The sequence below is a fragment of the Perognathus longimembris genome, chromosome 1 (assembly GCF_023159225.1).
Source record: "Perognathus longimembris pacificus isolate PPM17 chromosome 1, ASM2315922v1, whole genome shotgun sequence".
Classification (NCBI taxonomy): domain Eukaryota; kingdom Metazoa; phylum Chordata; class Mammalia; order Rodentia; family Heteromyidae; genus Perognathus; species Perognathus longimembris.
In genome coordinates this window covers 39,738,001-39,753,824 of record NC_063161.1, presented here as the reverse complement: position 1 = coordinate 39,753,824, position 15,824 = coordinate 39,738,001, and the positions used below count along the sequence as shown (strand labels likewise).

Genomic DNA, 15,824 nt, shown 5'->3' with positions numbered 1-15,824 from the left:
GCTACTTCTGATAAATGGATATGGTAGACTTTAATCATGAAGAAAACAGCATCACAACCACTATCAATAACAAAGAAAGACATAGAAAGTTAAGAAAAGAGTGAAATTTTAATTTAATTAAAACAGTTTTTCTTTGTCAGTTGTGGGGCTTGAACTAAGGGCCTGGGCATTGTCCCTGAGCCCTTTTCCTCAAGGCTAGTGCTCTACCACTTTGAGCCACAGTGCCACTTCCTTAAAACATTTTATTTTTTTTATTTATTATTTATTTATTTATTTTATTTATTTATTTTTTTTTTGGCCAGTCCTGGGCCTTGGACTCCGGGCCTGAGCACTGTCCCTGGCTTCTTCCCGCTCAAGGCTATCACTCCGCCACTTGAGCCACAGCGCCGCTTCTGGCCGTTTTCTGTATATGTGGTGCTGGGGAATCGAACCTAGGGCCTCGTGTATCCGAGGCAGGCACTCTTGCCACTAGGCTATATCCCCAGCCCTCCTTAAAACATTTTAACTAAATATTTTATTAGAAAATACTGACTGCAAACAAAATCAGTAAAGAGTAGAACAAACATAAGGCACAGGGGAAATTAAAATGGTGAACATGAATTAGCTGTATCAGTAGTAACATTAAGTATGAATGAGTTAAATACTTGAGTAGAAGACAATTAATGTGAAACTACATGAAACACTAGATCTATCTCTATGTTGTCTATAGGCAACACACTTTAGATTCAAAAGTATCTTAGACTGGGGTACAGAGATGGAAAAATATATTGTGAAAATACTAACCACAAGAAAAGTGGAATGGCCACACCAATATCAGGTAAAATAATTAAAAGAAAAAAGTGCTATTAGAGATAAAATTGGACACATTATAATGATGGAAAAGTCAGTCCATCAGGAATATGTAGTAATTATAAACACATACCTAACAGCAAAGCATCAAAATTCATGCAGCAAAAACTTGCAAATATGAAAGAAAAACAGATAATTCAGCAATAATAGTTGGAGATCTCAGTACCCCCGTATATAACAGATACAATAATTAAGCAAAAGACCAACAAGGATACAGAAGATGTGAACAATGTTACAAAACAAATAGAACTAGGGACTGTATGGAGCTATAGCTTGCAGAGCATATACTTAGCATGGATAGGCTTTGGGTTGACCACCTCCCTTCCAACAAAGTGTTTGGAATATTCTCAAGTACCTTGGAATAAACTTTATGCTAAAGCATAAAAGAAACCTCAGTTAAAAAAAAAACACAACAGCATGTTCTCTGATCACTATGAAATAAAATTAGAAGTCAGTAACCCTCAGGTGCCAGTGGCTCATACCTGTAATCTTAGTTTCTTAGGAAGCTGAGACCTGGAGGATTGAGGGTCAAAGCTAGTCCAGGCAGAAAAGTCTTCCATACTTCATCTCCAATTAACCAACAAAATGCTAGACTGGAGGTGTGGCTCAAGTGGTACAGCAACAACCATAAGGAAGAGGCCCTGAGTTCAACCCTGGTGCTGGCATAAAGAGGAAGAGGAAGAAGACAACAAGAGGAGGAAGAGGAAAAAGAAGAAAGGAAGAGATTTGGAAAGCATACAACATTTGGAAGTTAACCCACATATTTCTGACTAATTAGTAGGTTAAAGTGGAATCAAAAGGGACATCTGTAACACAGATGAGAGGTTAGAGGTTTAACCTCTAGGTGATATATAGTGAGCAAGCACAACTTTTCTGTTATTGCAAGGGAATATCTTGATATTCTCTATGAAATCCACTGTAATGCTAAATAAACAAGATAATATTTAAACTAGATAGTCAAAGTTATTGTAAGCATCAACCTTTCTGATTTAGACACTGAATTAATTCCTCTTACATGCTAACTGCTACATATCAGTATGCTTTTCCTTTCTGTGTAAAATTTGGTGCCTTTTAAAAGTACTAACATCTCTGTTTTACCTTTCACTTTTCACCTTTTTGGCTTGAAAAATATAAGAATCTTTCTCATGTGTAGTTACAGGGTTGAAAACACAGCTTGCATTCTATTCTGAGCATATAGGTAAGTTGTACACAGCAAAAGAAGTAAAGGCAAAACTGACTTCTGTATGCCCATATGCATTTCTCTTCTGACTTGGCAGATGAACAGTCCCTGAGAGATTAAAACTAACTGCTTACTAGATATCCATCCCAAGAATAGTGGTCGGTTTCATCATAGCAATCCAGTCTTATAAATGTACTTCCCATCTAAAAAAATTAAATGACCTAGTTAAGGTCATTTTCCGTGACTGAATATATGTGAAGGTGACTGATAGACCTACAGTTTTAGAAATTAATTGAATGGTCACCATATATGGATTGTATGCTAGCTTTACATAAAGTCTATTCTAGCAAATCAAACCCAGAAATAGTTGCTTCTTAGCGCCTTGTAATTATAACGTAGCACTGGACTTTGTGACCTGGTTCTCTCAGAACCAAAATTATTTGAACTATCATTTTAGTAGAACTAAATTTCTAAATTAAAACACTAATTCTTAGCAACAGCCTAACTAATCGTAAGTGAATTTTACTTTATTGATTAGCTTCGGTGATGATTAGTTTGGACAGTTATGTTCTGTTGGGCCAGTGGTTCTGTCACATGTGACATAGCCAAAGTTAGAGTGCAAGACACTTTCCTGGGACCTGCCAGCCACTGGGCAGTAATAACTGCCCAGTAATAACCTAAATAACCTAAATGCTGTTTAGGGAGCTCATATTATATCAGGATACTAGGCAATTTGTTTGGTATTTTCTTTTCATTTTGTTCACAAAATATTTATTAATTACCTACAATTTGTTAAGGGCTCTTCTAAATGGTGGGCATATGTGAATGAACAAATTAACAAAGGAGCCTGCCAACTGAAGCCCATATCTTACTGACAGAAGATGAATGATAAAAACAAATCAGTGGATTACAGGTACTTAGGAAGACGCTGAGCATTGTGGGAAAAAAGAGGGAAGGCAAATAGGAGAGGGTAAGCTTCAATTTCAAAGAGGGCAGACAGGAAAAGACCCATAGAAGACACTGAGGCAGACTTGTGACTCAGATGAGAAAAGAGTTACGTAGATTTCTGGGGGAAATCATTCCAATGAATACAATCACTGGAACCTGTGCTCCTTCTTAACTTTTAGTTAGTTTTCTCTCTTCTGACTAGGCAAATGGGGAATAAATTTGAAGTTTTGATTAACGTAGAAATGTTCAGTGATAAATAATCTAGTTTTCTTGGCCTCTTTCTTCGCCTTAGCTCTTTCTGAGGTTATCAAAGTTCTTGGAAGAGACACCCTAAAAAAAAAAGAATAGAGCTGAAGTGGGTGTGTAACCACGAGAAAGGCTTGGGAAGTCAACTAAAGAAAGGGATTCCCTTTCAGTGTGTGATCCTATGAAAGTCTTGCTTGTTGCAAAGTCTGGCATATGGAGAGGGTGCCCTCCTGGGATTCATGCAATGTTTGGGACAATAGTGAGAAAAAAAAATCCTCCAAAAAACAAACCAACAGCTGTATAGTAAATTAGCTCTGTGCCCTCCATTTCATACAGTCAACATGAATTGTCAACAAAAGTAGTGTTGCTACAAAACTTTTATGAAACAGTATTTCCAGTGTAAGCTTAAGTTCTAGACACAAGGTAAAAAGTTATAAAATTTCTTTCCTTATCTTAACTCCAGGTATACTATGGTGATGGTGTCAGGAACAAGGCACCTATTTAACGGGGCTGGATCTTCTTAGGAATGCACCTTGAAAAAGAGTGTGCTGAACAAACATGAGTCCTGAGTATTCTACTGTTCCAGGGAAGGACAACAGTCAAGTGTTTAATTGCATTAGACTTAACAAAGATTTGTCAGTCACCAAAACCAGAAACACTTCAAGGTTCGAGAACAGTTCAAGCCATACCTTGTGAATGGAGAAGTTACTTAGCCTGTCTTTTGTGAGTGTGTGTGTGTGTGTGTGTGTGTGTGACATGGTTTGTTAATATCTCTACTAGAATTAGAATGCAGGCCTTCTAATTTTTTAAATTAAATTTTATTGACAAGGTGATGTGCAAAGGGGGTACAATTACATAATAAGGTAGTGAGCACATTTCTTGTCATATTTCTTACACCCTCATTTTTCTTTCCCTTCCCTAGTTCAGGTAAGCATATATACAATATCCAGTGTACCAAAATCATATACAGTGACCATGTAGGGTACGCCAAAGGAAATTTACCTAGAACATTAAACATAATGACAACAATAGAATCCTCCTGTGTCCTTCTCTTGGAATTCTTTTTGCTTATCTTCATCTTACATAATCATGTGTATATAGCTGTTGAGCTATTGTGGTCCACTGATAGGTCTATGCTAGACCTTTTTATGTTTGTTTAGTAGTTGTTTGGTTTTAGAGACATACTGTAAAGTCGCTGAACCAAACATGTGGAAATACCATTTGAAAAGAAGTTTGTTATTTTGCAAACTTGGTCTGTATTGTTTCCCCACCCCCACCCCAACAGTCATATATCAAAGAGACCATGCCCCTTTGTTCTCTGTGTTCTAGGCTTGTCTCACTAAACGTTATTTGTTCAAGCTCTGACCATTTTCCTGTGAATACCAATATTTTACCATTTCTAATTGCTACAGGTACCACATGTTTTTGATCCATTCATCTGTGGAGGGGCATCTGGGTTGTTTCTATATTTTGGTTATTGTGAATTGTGCAGCGATAAACATGGATGTGCAGATGTCTTTATGGTATCCTGGTTCAGGATAGATGCCTAGGAGTGGTATGGCTGGGTCATAGGGTATATCTATGCTGAGCTTTTTGAGGAACTTTCATACTGTTCTCCAAAGTGGTTGTACTAGTTTGCATTCTCACCAACAGTGGAGAAGGGTACCTCTTTTCCCACATCCCCTCCAGCAATTGTTGTTTCCTGAGTTCAGAGTATAGGCCATTCTAACTGTAGTGAGGTGGTATTTCAGGGTTGTTTTTATTTGCATTTCCTTTACTGCCAGGGATGTTGAACATTTCCTCATATGTTTCTTTGCCATCTTTATTTCCTCTTTTGTGAAGTCTCTCTTTAGCTCCTTTGCCCATTTAATAATTGGTTTACTGGGTTTGGAGGGGGGTAGTTTCTTGAGTTCTCTGTAGATGACGGATATTAGGCCTTTGTCTGTTGCTGTGCTGGTAAAGATCCTTTCCCATATGGTTGGCTGTCTTTCTAGTTAATGGCTGTCTTTAGCTGTGCAGAAACTTTATTTTGTGTATTCCCATTTGTCGAGTCTCTCCCTTACCTGTTGTGCCCCTGGGACTCTGTTCAGGAAGTTCCTATCTGTGCCTATAAGTTCTAGTGTCTTTCCTACTCTGTCCTTCAGTAGTTTCAGGTCTGATGTTGAGGTCCTTAATCCATTTTGAGTTGATCTTGGTGCATGGCGATAGGCTAGGGTCCACTTTGAGTTTTCTACATGTGGTTTATGCTTTATTTATTTATTTATTTGCCAGTCCTGGGCCTTGGACTCAGGGCCTGAGCACTGTCCCTGGCTTCTTTTTGCTCAAGGCTAGCACTCTACCATTTGAGCCACAGCACCACTTCTGGCCACCTATATATGTGGTGCTGGGGAATCAAACCCTGGGCTTCATGTATAGGAAGCAAGCACTCTTGCAACTAGGCCATATTCCCAGCCCCTTAGCTGGCTTTTGTTTCAACTTCTGAACTTGAAAAATGAGGGCTAGTGCTTACCTGCTTCAAAAAAAAAATTAACGTGAGGACTGAGAGAATTCACTTCAGTTACTGAGTGCCCAACATTATAAAAATCATGTGCTAGAATAATATTGAAGATAATTATGGTAAAGGTATCTAAAGGTGAAAGAGTAACCTCCAAGTTCTTCTACTGAGGATGTGTGTGTGTGTGTGTGTGTGTGTGTGTGTGTGTGTGTGTGTGTCCAGGCATGGTGGCTCTGTAACCCCAGATACTCAGGAGGTTGAGTTCCAGATGATTGTGGTTTGAGGTCAGTAGGGGCAAAATGTCTCAACGCAAAATTTAGATGTGGTACATCACAGCTGTAAGACAGAAATGCTGCTGGTTAGGATGATCTTGGTCAGAAACCAGTATGGGTCAAAAATGAGACCCCTGACTTAAAAAACAACAAACTCTAAAAGGGAGAGAGAGGCTTAGTTCTAGTGGTGGAGCACTTGTCTAGCAAGCAGGAGGCTCTGAGTTCAAACCTCAATATCACCATCACCATCACCACCACCACCGCCACGGGGGGGGGGGGGGAAGCATCTCTCACTAACTTGATTTTTAAGAGATCATGTCCTGAACGTTTATTAAACCCTATTGATCCAGTTGCTTTTCCCTGGAGGAAACTCATTCGCTGCGTTATTAAATCCCAAGTATACGCTAGGTGGGTGGAGCTTCCGAAAGTTGGTTGTAGAGAAAAAAAAAAAAAAGTCAACCAAGAACTTTAAGAACTTGGCGTTCACTCGCGTGGGAAGGTGAGAGGGACCGGCTTTGGGTCCGGCCTATTGACCGGCATTATTTCCAGCTGGAGCCGAGTAGGCTGAGTTGCCCTCTGACGGGGTTAAGTGAATGCTTAAGAGAAGGCGGCCGCGGCAGGCGCGTCCTCCCAGGTCCGGTTGGGCTACACCCTGCCCGGCTCCCGGCCCCGCTCCGCTCCCTATTATTGGAGAGCGCCCTCGGCCGCAGGTGTCCTCGGGTAGCCGGGCGGCGTGGCCTTGGCCTTGCCGGCGGGGCGGGGCACTTCGGGGATCCGGACCCGGGGGCCCCCCTCCAACCCGCGGGGCGAGGCCGCACCGCCTCCCGGAACTGGCGGGCGCGGGGCGGCGGGGTTCCCGGGGGCCATGGAGGTTGGAGCCGCGGCTCGGGGCCGGACGGAGCTCCCGGCGTTGCAGTCGGCCGGCCGGGCGAGGCTGGAGGACGGGGTTCCCGGAGTGTCCCTCGCTCCTCCAGCTCCACCCCCGCCGGGCTCCCGGGACTCGTGGGAGGCCGAGGAGGAGCCGGGGCCCCGCACCAGCCGCACGGCGTCTCTGGTAAGCGGGCTGCTCACCGAGCTCTACAGCTGCCCCGAGGAGGAGGAGGCGGCCGCGGCAGGCGGCGCTCGCGGCGGGCCTGGGGGCCACGGGCGGCGGCACCCCGACAGCCCGGACAGCTCCACCGAGGCCTCGGGCTCCGACGCGGTCCTGGGCGGCCGCGGGGTCGGCGACTCCCGCGCGCTGCAGGAGCTGCGGGAGCGGCCGAGCCAGGAGCTCCAGAGGAGGTACCTGCGGCAGAAAGGTAAGGGGCCAGCAGGGGGCCCGTGGGCGACCCAACCCCGGGCGCACCCCTGACCTGTGCGCACCACCGGCCCGTGCGCCCCGTCACAGAGGGATTCGCTTTTGGGGGATCCGCTTTGATCTGACGCAGGTGCCCACGGTGTCACTTCCAGCTTTTTGGTGGTTAATTGGAGATCGGAGCCTCGTGGACTTTCCTGTCCTACCTGGCTTTGAACCGCCATCAGCATCACTGTAGCTAGGATTAGATGCCCCTGGCCCCTGTAGTCTCCTCTCCATTGGGTGCATCAGCCGATGGGAAGTGGTGCACGGCCTCCATTTCCCCCCCAACGACCCCAATTCCCTCAGTGATCGCCCAGGCCCTAGGGGAGAGGCTATAGGGAATCTGATTTCACCTGAGCAGCTGCTTAGCTGTTTCTGATTTGTATGCCAGACATTACCCTGAGGAGGCTGGGCGTGTACAGGCGATTTCCCCACTTTCCCCAGCTACACCACCTGGGCAAGGTTTAACCAGCAAGGCAGAAACAGAGAATTCAGTTTTCCATCAAAGAGCGTGAATTCCTTTTCTGCCAGAAAGAAAGGTTCTAAGCTGAGAGCACGTAGGTGTTTCCTTCGGTTTGGTTCTCTCGGTGGTGACTAATGGAGTGCTTTGGAGCACTGGTTTCATCACAGTTGAACTGGATCTGAGGAAGTGGCCTTGGCTTTTTCACAGGGGAAGGACTAATTTGGAGTTTTGTTATCAAATTCTGAGGTCTGCGTCCTGATTGGAATTATGTGTGTTTTTTTTAAACTCTTCATAATAGCTTGTTTTTCACTCAACACAGTAGTTGTTATAGAGATACATAGTAATGCCTCCATTTGCAAAAATTTATGGAGCTGAATCTGACCTGGCAGGAAACGCTACAGAAACTCGCGCATGTATCCAAGTCAAATAGTTTTAGCTACAGAAAGGGTCGCCATTGCTTTCCCTTGACAGTTGTGACTGTTGTTTTTTTCTTCAGAATGTCGCCTGTTCTTAGCTTATTCTTGCATCTGTGACTTTGCCACCAGCCCCGCTGCGGGGAGAGAATCTGGTTCAGGGAGAGTCAGGCCCCTTCACCCGCCCGCCGCTACCCCAGGCCCTGCGCTCCCCCATCGCCCTCTGGCCCTTGTCAGTGAAGAGAAATGCATTGAAGATGAAGTCCTGTCTGTTGAGCTTTGGGATTTTGTGTTGTTTTCTAAGCTTATTTCAGGAGAGAACCTGGCTTTATCACCAGGTTCTTTTTTAAACATTTTAACTCCCATGTGAACATACTGTCCAACTTACGTTTTTTTCATAAAATCAAACTTTTTTCTTAAGGTCAAATTTGTCTTGCAATGATGTGGTAAGTTGCCAAATAATGGAGATTATTTTAAATGTTTTGTTCCTACTCTTGTTTTTTAATTAAAATTTACCTTCAGTGTGTGTAGGGTTGTTTGGGGGATTTTTTTGGGGGGCGGCGAGGTGGGGGGAGGGATTGTTTGTTTTATTTTGGCTTTTAATGTAAGGCGGATATTCCTGTCATTTTACATGGTTTCGTACTGAGATTTTATATATAAATTATAAAAGGTTTCCCTAAAAAAAAAAAACAACGTATGGAGCTGTGGAAAACTTACATATTCTGGAATTACTGTCTTCGTGCTAAATTATCAGGGTAAAGATGAAAGGCAGAGCACTATAGAACGGTTTTTCACCTTCCCATGGTACAATCAGACTGGCTAATTCCAGGAAATAATCAATCTGTCTGCTTTCTCAAACCGGTGTAAACACCTTTCAGCTTCCTCTCTTAGTTTCCTAGTGAGGATTTCCTCCCTCAGCTAATTGTTGCAAATGGCCTCTGCTGCTGCTGCTGCTGCTGTGTGTGTGTGTGTGTCTGTGTGTGTGTGTGTCCCAGAAGTTCCATAGGGCGATGGTTCTTTCAGACACCAGCAAAGTGAAAATTATGGTTTGACTTTCACTTTTTATTACAGAAGTTTTAGCGATGACTAGTTTCTTTTAGGAAGAGGAAAATGGCCAAATGGTAGGCACAGTTTTGCAAGCGGTCTCTCCTGTGAATGGTGCTTCTGCCACCCATTCACAGGGCCTGTGGAAGCTTCAGTTTGCTCTTCATCTCCCTGAATTCCGCAAATGGAGGCTTTGCTCTAGCTCTATAATTCCTGTACTAATTGTATTAGTGTTACCTGACAAGGCCATGGATACAACTGTCTGCTTCAATAGTGCTGTTTATTAGCTAATCTTCTTATTTTCAGTGTCAAAAAATCCATGTTAATATACTCTGCCCGCAGGAAAAAAAAATCCTCACAAAATGCAGATAACTTGTGTGTTTATTGTCGTTTCTCACTGTCAGGAATTTTACTGTGGCACCACACAGTGCCTCTGTAGATATTTCATATGTGAAGGAGCAGAATGGCTGCTCAGGACTGCTGGACTGTCTCTTTTCCTGCCACTCTTCCTGGCTCACTGTGTGACCTGGAATGAACTATTTGCCCTCATTCAGTCTTACTTTCCTAAGTAGGGATAATGATATCCTGGAACAGGGCTATGATGAAGATTATATAAATGTATGTGTTCAAAGTACTCAATGTTAGCATTTTTTTGGACATCTTAATTGATTTCATTATGACATTTTCATACATGTATAAGCTACTTTCATTTTATCCCATTGTCACTTTTTTTAGTTTTTTAAATTGATTTATTTATTGTCAAAGTGATGTACAGAGGGGTTACAGTTTGATATGTAAGGCAGTGAGTAATTTCTTATCAAACATTTTTTGAATAATTATTTATTGTCAAAGTGATGTACGGAGGGGTTACAGTTTCATAGTAAGGCAGTGGGTACATTTCTTGTACAATTTGTTACCTCCTCCCTCATTTCCCCTTTCTTATCAAACTTGTTATAACCTCCCTCTTTTTTTCTCTCACCTTTCCTGCTCCCCAATTCCCTCCCCCCTCCCCCTGGTCTCTTCTTGTTCTCCCTCCTCCCCCTCCCCAGACCCTTTCATTTTCCTCCTACACTCATATACTTTTTTGTTTATTTAAATGTAGATTCCACATAGAAGAGAAAATGTGATATCCGTTACTCTGAATCTGGTTTATTTCAGTTAACACGATGGTCTCCCATTCTTTTCAAATGACATCATCTCATTCTTTATGGCTAAATAAAACTTCATGTGCACACACACACACACACACACATATATATATACTATATATTACATATGTGTAATATATAAGAGTTGTCAAGATAAGCAGTGATTAACACCCCAAACTATTTCAGGTCAAGAGGTTATACCATGTGTATAGTTCCAGTTTAATATAAAATTTGTCACTTGCTCTTTTCTTTGGTAGTACTGGCTTTGAACTCAGGACCTTGTGCTTTTTAGGTTGATGCTCTACCAGTTGAGATATGCCTTCAGCCTTGCATTTTGCTGGTTATTTTTGAAGATAGAGGCTCATGAATGTTTCTGATCTCAAATGGCAGTCCTCTAAATTTCAGCCTCCTGAGTAGCTAGGATTATAATTGTCAGCCACCACCATCCGGCTCGATATTTCGTTTTTGAGTAGTGTCACACTATGGTTTGTATTTTTCTCCAGTTATTTATGACACTTTTTAAAAAAAATTCTTTTACTGATAGACCTTAATGAGCTGAAGATGATCCTTCAAGAGCTGAAGTATAGAACTGGAGTCCAGTCAGCCAAGTTACTCCGGCAGCTGAAGCAGAAAGATCGGCTTCTACACAAAGTGCAGAGGAACTGTGACATTGTGACCGCCTGCTTGCAGGCAGTGTCGCCGAAGAGAAGTAAGTGTGGTGGAGCTGGAGACCACCAGTTTCCCACCAAAGGAATTCAATTCATTTCTAGACACAGTTGTTGGCATGTTAATGTCAAGTAGGCAGTCGCTGGGTTTTGGATATTTCAGAAAGTTCTGCACATGGAAGCTTCTACCCTCAGAACTAAGAACTATGAACAGCTCAGACAGCTTCTTTTTATTTTTATTTTTTGCTTTTCAGTTAAAGTGAATACTTTGTCTGATGCTAAAATTTTATTATTCCAGATTTGAGATAGTACTTTAGTGGTTGTTCATACCTGTTGCCCAATAATGACTCAGATTGTCCTGGTTCAGAAAGCATCGAAAAGATTCAAGTTAAAAGTCACATCTTTGTTCCCTTGACCTCTGTGTTGTTCTAATAAGTGAATTAAACAATAGACAGAAAAAAGGAAACTCTAGTGAGAGGATCTAATGATGTGCTCTGCAATCTGAAAAGGACAAAATATATGAGCTAATGGAACCTGTCTGTTGGGTAATGAGTGTTTTTTATGTTATGTGAACAATAAATCACTAAATTAATAATGTATCTTAAATACAAGATGTTAAGGCTTATGAATTAATTTTACAGTTCTCCATGAAATAGTTTTATATTCTATTCTAACATTTCCATTTTGTTTCACATTTTTCATTACATGCAGCACGGCAGAGCAGGGGTTTCAGGTATGGCGAATGTAGGCGCATGTGGTATGTTTTGGTAAAAATGCCTGTGGTAGCTTCTCGGATGCATGTGAAAGTTCCTTTTCTTTCCCTTTGATTGTCACATCTTATGTGCAAAATGCCATATCCTTGAGTTTTTGATTGTTGTCTTTTTAACTTCCAAGTTAGAAGGTGTCTGCATAAGGCAATTTCTAGGCTTAAGTCTCAGAAAGATAAAAATTAATGTCTTCAACACCACTTTCATAATTATTATTAAAAGTCAAGCTTGTGTTTTCCTGTGCCTCTTTTATTGCTGTTTTCTATCTATTATTATTATTCATGCTTTTTCTTAAAGGAAGTTTTACTTAATGTGCATTAAAGGGAATGTTGCTTGATTATCATAATGATATCGTTAGAGTTCATACCCAACAGGGATGTGATTGAGTACACTGAGTTTTAATATGGTTTTCTGCAGTCAGGGACTTACCTGAAATAGCTACAGAAGAAAGAAGAGAGAGAGAGAGAGAGAGAGAGAGAGAGAGAGAGAGTGTGCATGCATTCATTCATCCATGTGCCTATGTTTATATCTGTGAAAAGCTGGCATGCTTTAGAAGTTTTTGTAAGCTTTTCATGAAGTCTGATTGATTCAAAGGTATTTAATAAAAATCATTATTTCCCCTATTAGGAGACAACTTGTGTTTATAATTTATTTTTCTCCTTTTGTTGTGTTTTATCTATTCATTACAATAGTTTATGCCCAAAGTTATTAACTCAAATGGGTAAATGCCCACTTTTCATGTGAGGGGAAGCATGACGGGTGGTGGTGGAGGAATGAGGGTGATGGTGGGGGTTGGGAGGGTAGGGATGGGGTTGGGTGGGGGTCGGGTTGGGGGGGGGAAGCAGTGGCAGGAGAGGGACCAGCCCAGGGATTCAGATTACCGGCAGTTATTAGAGATTGCTAATTGTTTAGGCTTTCAGTTTATTTGACTGATAAGGCTGAATTGATGTGTTTTTAGCCACATGTTCCCACAAGCACCCAACATAGCTTGGGCATCTATGAACGCATGCTCCTGTGGAGTTTAGTTTCTCTCTTCAATCCCAGCCAGGGATTTGCATTTTATATAATATGGAGTTGGGGCTGGGGATTTAGCTCAGCGGAAGAGCGCCTGTCTGGCGAGGCCCTGAGTTCAGTCCTCAGCTCTGGAAGAAAAATAATCTATAAAATATAATACGGAGTTGTCTGACTCCCTTTCTTGAGAGTTATAATTGCCAAATTCTCACCTTGTAATATGACTGTAGTAAATAGAACAGTATGATTTTTTTTTTGTTGTTGTTGATAAATAACTACATTAGAATTATTATTTGGGAGTTGGGAATATGATTTAGTGACAGTACTGAGAGTGAGAGAGAGGGGGGAGGGAAAGGGAGGGAGGGGGAAAGAGAGAGAGAGAATTTATGCTTGGTATTTTTTGTGCTAATCCTGAGGCTTGAATTTAGGGCCTGGGCATTGTCTCTGAGCTTCTTTTGCTCAAGGCTAGTGCTTTACCACCTGAGCCACAGCACCACTTCTGCCTTTTTCTGAGTAGTTTATAGGACATAAGAGTCTCATGGACTTTCCTGACTAGGCTAGCTTTGAACTGAGATCCCGAGATCTCAGCTTCTTGAGTGGCTAAGATTACAGGTGTGAGCCATTGGCACCTGGCTGCATACATATATTTTTGACCTCTATTTAGCAGGTTGGTCTACTCTGAAGTAATTTAGAATATTACTGAATGCAAGAAATAGATAATGTTGAAATATATTTTAGTAAAATTTCCCCTTGTTAGAAGGACTTCTTTATACCTTATAGCTATGAATTTTTCCATATTATCACAATTTACTTATTTTGATAAATACTGCAAATTTATGCAGTATTTGAGAGTACAGGTATATTTTTTGAACCTCTGACTTTTTTGTGTGTGCTAGTATTGAGGCTTAAACTGTGAACAATGCACTCTTGATTACCTTGCTTGCTCAGAGCGGTGCTCTACAACTTGAACCATATCTCCAGTATGGCTTTTAAAAATAATTTTTATTATTTATTTATTTATTTTGCCAGTCCAGGGGCTTGGACTCAAGGCCTGAGCACTGTCCCTGACTTCTTTTTGCTCAAGGCTAGCACTCTGCCACTTGAGCCACAGCACCACTTCTGGCCATTTTCTGTATATGTGGTGCTGGGGAATTGAACCTAGGGCTTCATGTATAGGAGGCAAGCACTCTTGCCACTAGGCCATATTCCCAGCCCCCAGTCTGGCTTTTTGTGGCTTAATTGGAGGTAAGAGTCTTAAGGATTTCTATGGCTAAACTGGCTTTGAACCATGATCCTCTAGGTCTCAGCCTCCTGATTACAGGCATGGGTGACATCTGACTGACCCTCTAACTTCTGGGAGATTCCTATGTCTTAGAGACAAAGTAACTTTTAGGAAGAAAGTGTTCCTGCATGTTGGTGATGTTAGCTTAACGTTTGAGAATTAAAAATAGTTTTTTCAATCTTTGGCTGAACACAGGGAAGAGGAGTTGATAGCATTGTTACAGCTCAGGCTGCTGATGCCAGCACTCAGGGCTCTTGCACTATCTTCACTAGCCAACAGGAGGAGCTCTTTAAGTGGTGTCTTCACTATTTCAGCCAGCAGGGGCCGTTCTATTAAGCATTCATAAGAATGGTATTCTAGTTGACATACTCTATGTGGTCTCACCTGAGGAGGGTAAAAGAGCTTAAAAATGATACAATCTTGGCTAAACACTATATGTTAAAAAGTATTTCCACTAAGCCGTCTTTTCCATATATATATATATATGTCAAAGTATTTCTTAATATACTCAGCCAATAGTTACTGTACATTTATAATTTATTAGACATGATTAAAAGTTGTTGGGGTTGTAGTCACGAGCAACACTTATTATTTTTTTAAATCCTAAGTCTAAATGAAAGACTGATTTAAATACTCTTTCCTCTAAAGAATTTTAATTTTGTAGAACAATTGAACGCTATGTTACATACTAAACCAATAGCAAAATATAAGATAATCATTTCTCATATAATGAATGCTTACTCTTAGATATTTTGTATAACTCTTCCAATACCATTTTCCTCTGCAAAGAAAGAGGTTATTTCAGTGTTCTTAGGTTTTGTTGCTTGTTTGAGTCATTTGAGATCTTAAAAAAATGCTGAATGTCCTAGACATTCATGTTTAATCGACTCAGAGTTTGGGTTGATCATGATGGTGTTTAAGTTCTCGGAGTACTGTATGTGCAGAGAAGTTGGAGACCCTCTAGGCTGTATTATGTGAGCAGATCTTTGAAGATTGGTGATGATAATGATGATTATGAATTATAGTCCTTTGATTTTTAATTCTTCTTCTTTTTTTTTTTTTTGCCAGTCCTGGGCTTTGGACTCAGGGCCTGAGCACTGTCCCTGGCTTCTTTTTGCTCAAGGCTAGCACTCTGCCACTTGAGCCACAGTGCCACTTCTGGCCGTTTTCTATATATGTGGTGCTGGGGAATCGAACCCAGGGTTTCATGTATACGAAGCAAGCACTTTTGCCACTAGGCCATATTCCCAGCCCTAATTATTCATTTTTTGAAACAGTGTCTTGCTATGCAGATAAAGGACTAGGGATGTGGCTCAGCCAGTGTGAGGCCCTGAGTTCAAACACAAATACTGTCAACCCCACTAAAAAAAAAACCCCAAACACTCCAATCAAAATGCCAGCTGGATGCCAGTGGCTCACATCAGTAGTCCTAGCTACTCAAGAGGCTGAATTCTGAGGATTGTATTTTGAAGCTAGCCCCAGGCAGGAAAGTCCAGGAGACTCTAATCTCCAGTTTAGCCCCAGAATAGCCCAAAGTGGAGCTGTGGCTCAAGTAGTAGAGTGCTAGCCTTGAGTAAAATAAGTTGGAATGCCTAGGTCCTGAATTCAAGCCCCAGGCCCAGCACACACACACACACACACACACACACACACACACACACACACACACACACACACACACACTGATAGGAATGCTCACTTCATGG

At 41.7% G+C, this 15,824-nt stretch overlaps 1 protein-coding gene across 1 annotated transcript; it reads left to right on the top strand.

Annotated features, from left to right (window-relative positions):
• The first annotated feature begins 6,854 nt into the window (after positions 1-6,854).
• On the top strand, positions 6,855-11,745 carry LOC125347829 (TBC1 domain family member 30-like). Its single transcript, XM_048340787.1, has 2 exons — positions 6,855-7,287; positions 10,938-11,745. Exons 1-2 carry the CDS (start codon positions 6,855-6,857, stop codon positions 11,192-11,194), a joined length of 690 nt encoding a protein of 229 aa, XP_048196744.1. The 3' UTR covers positions 11,195-11,745.
• Positions 11,746-15,824: the final 4,079 nt, after the last annotated feature.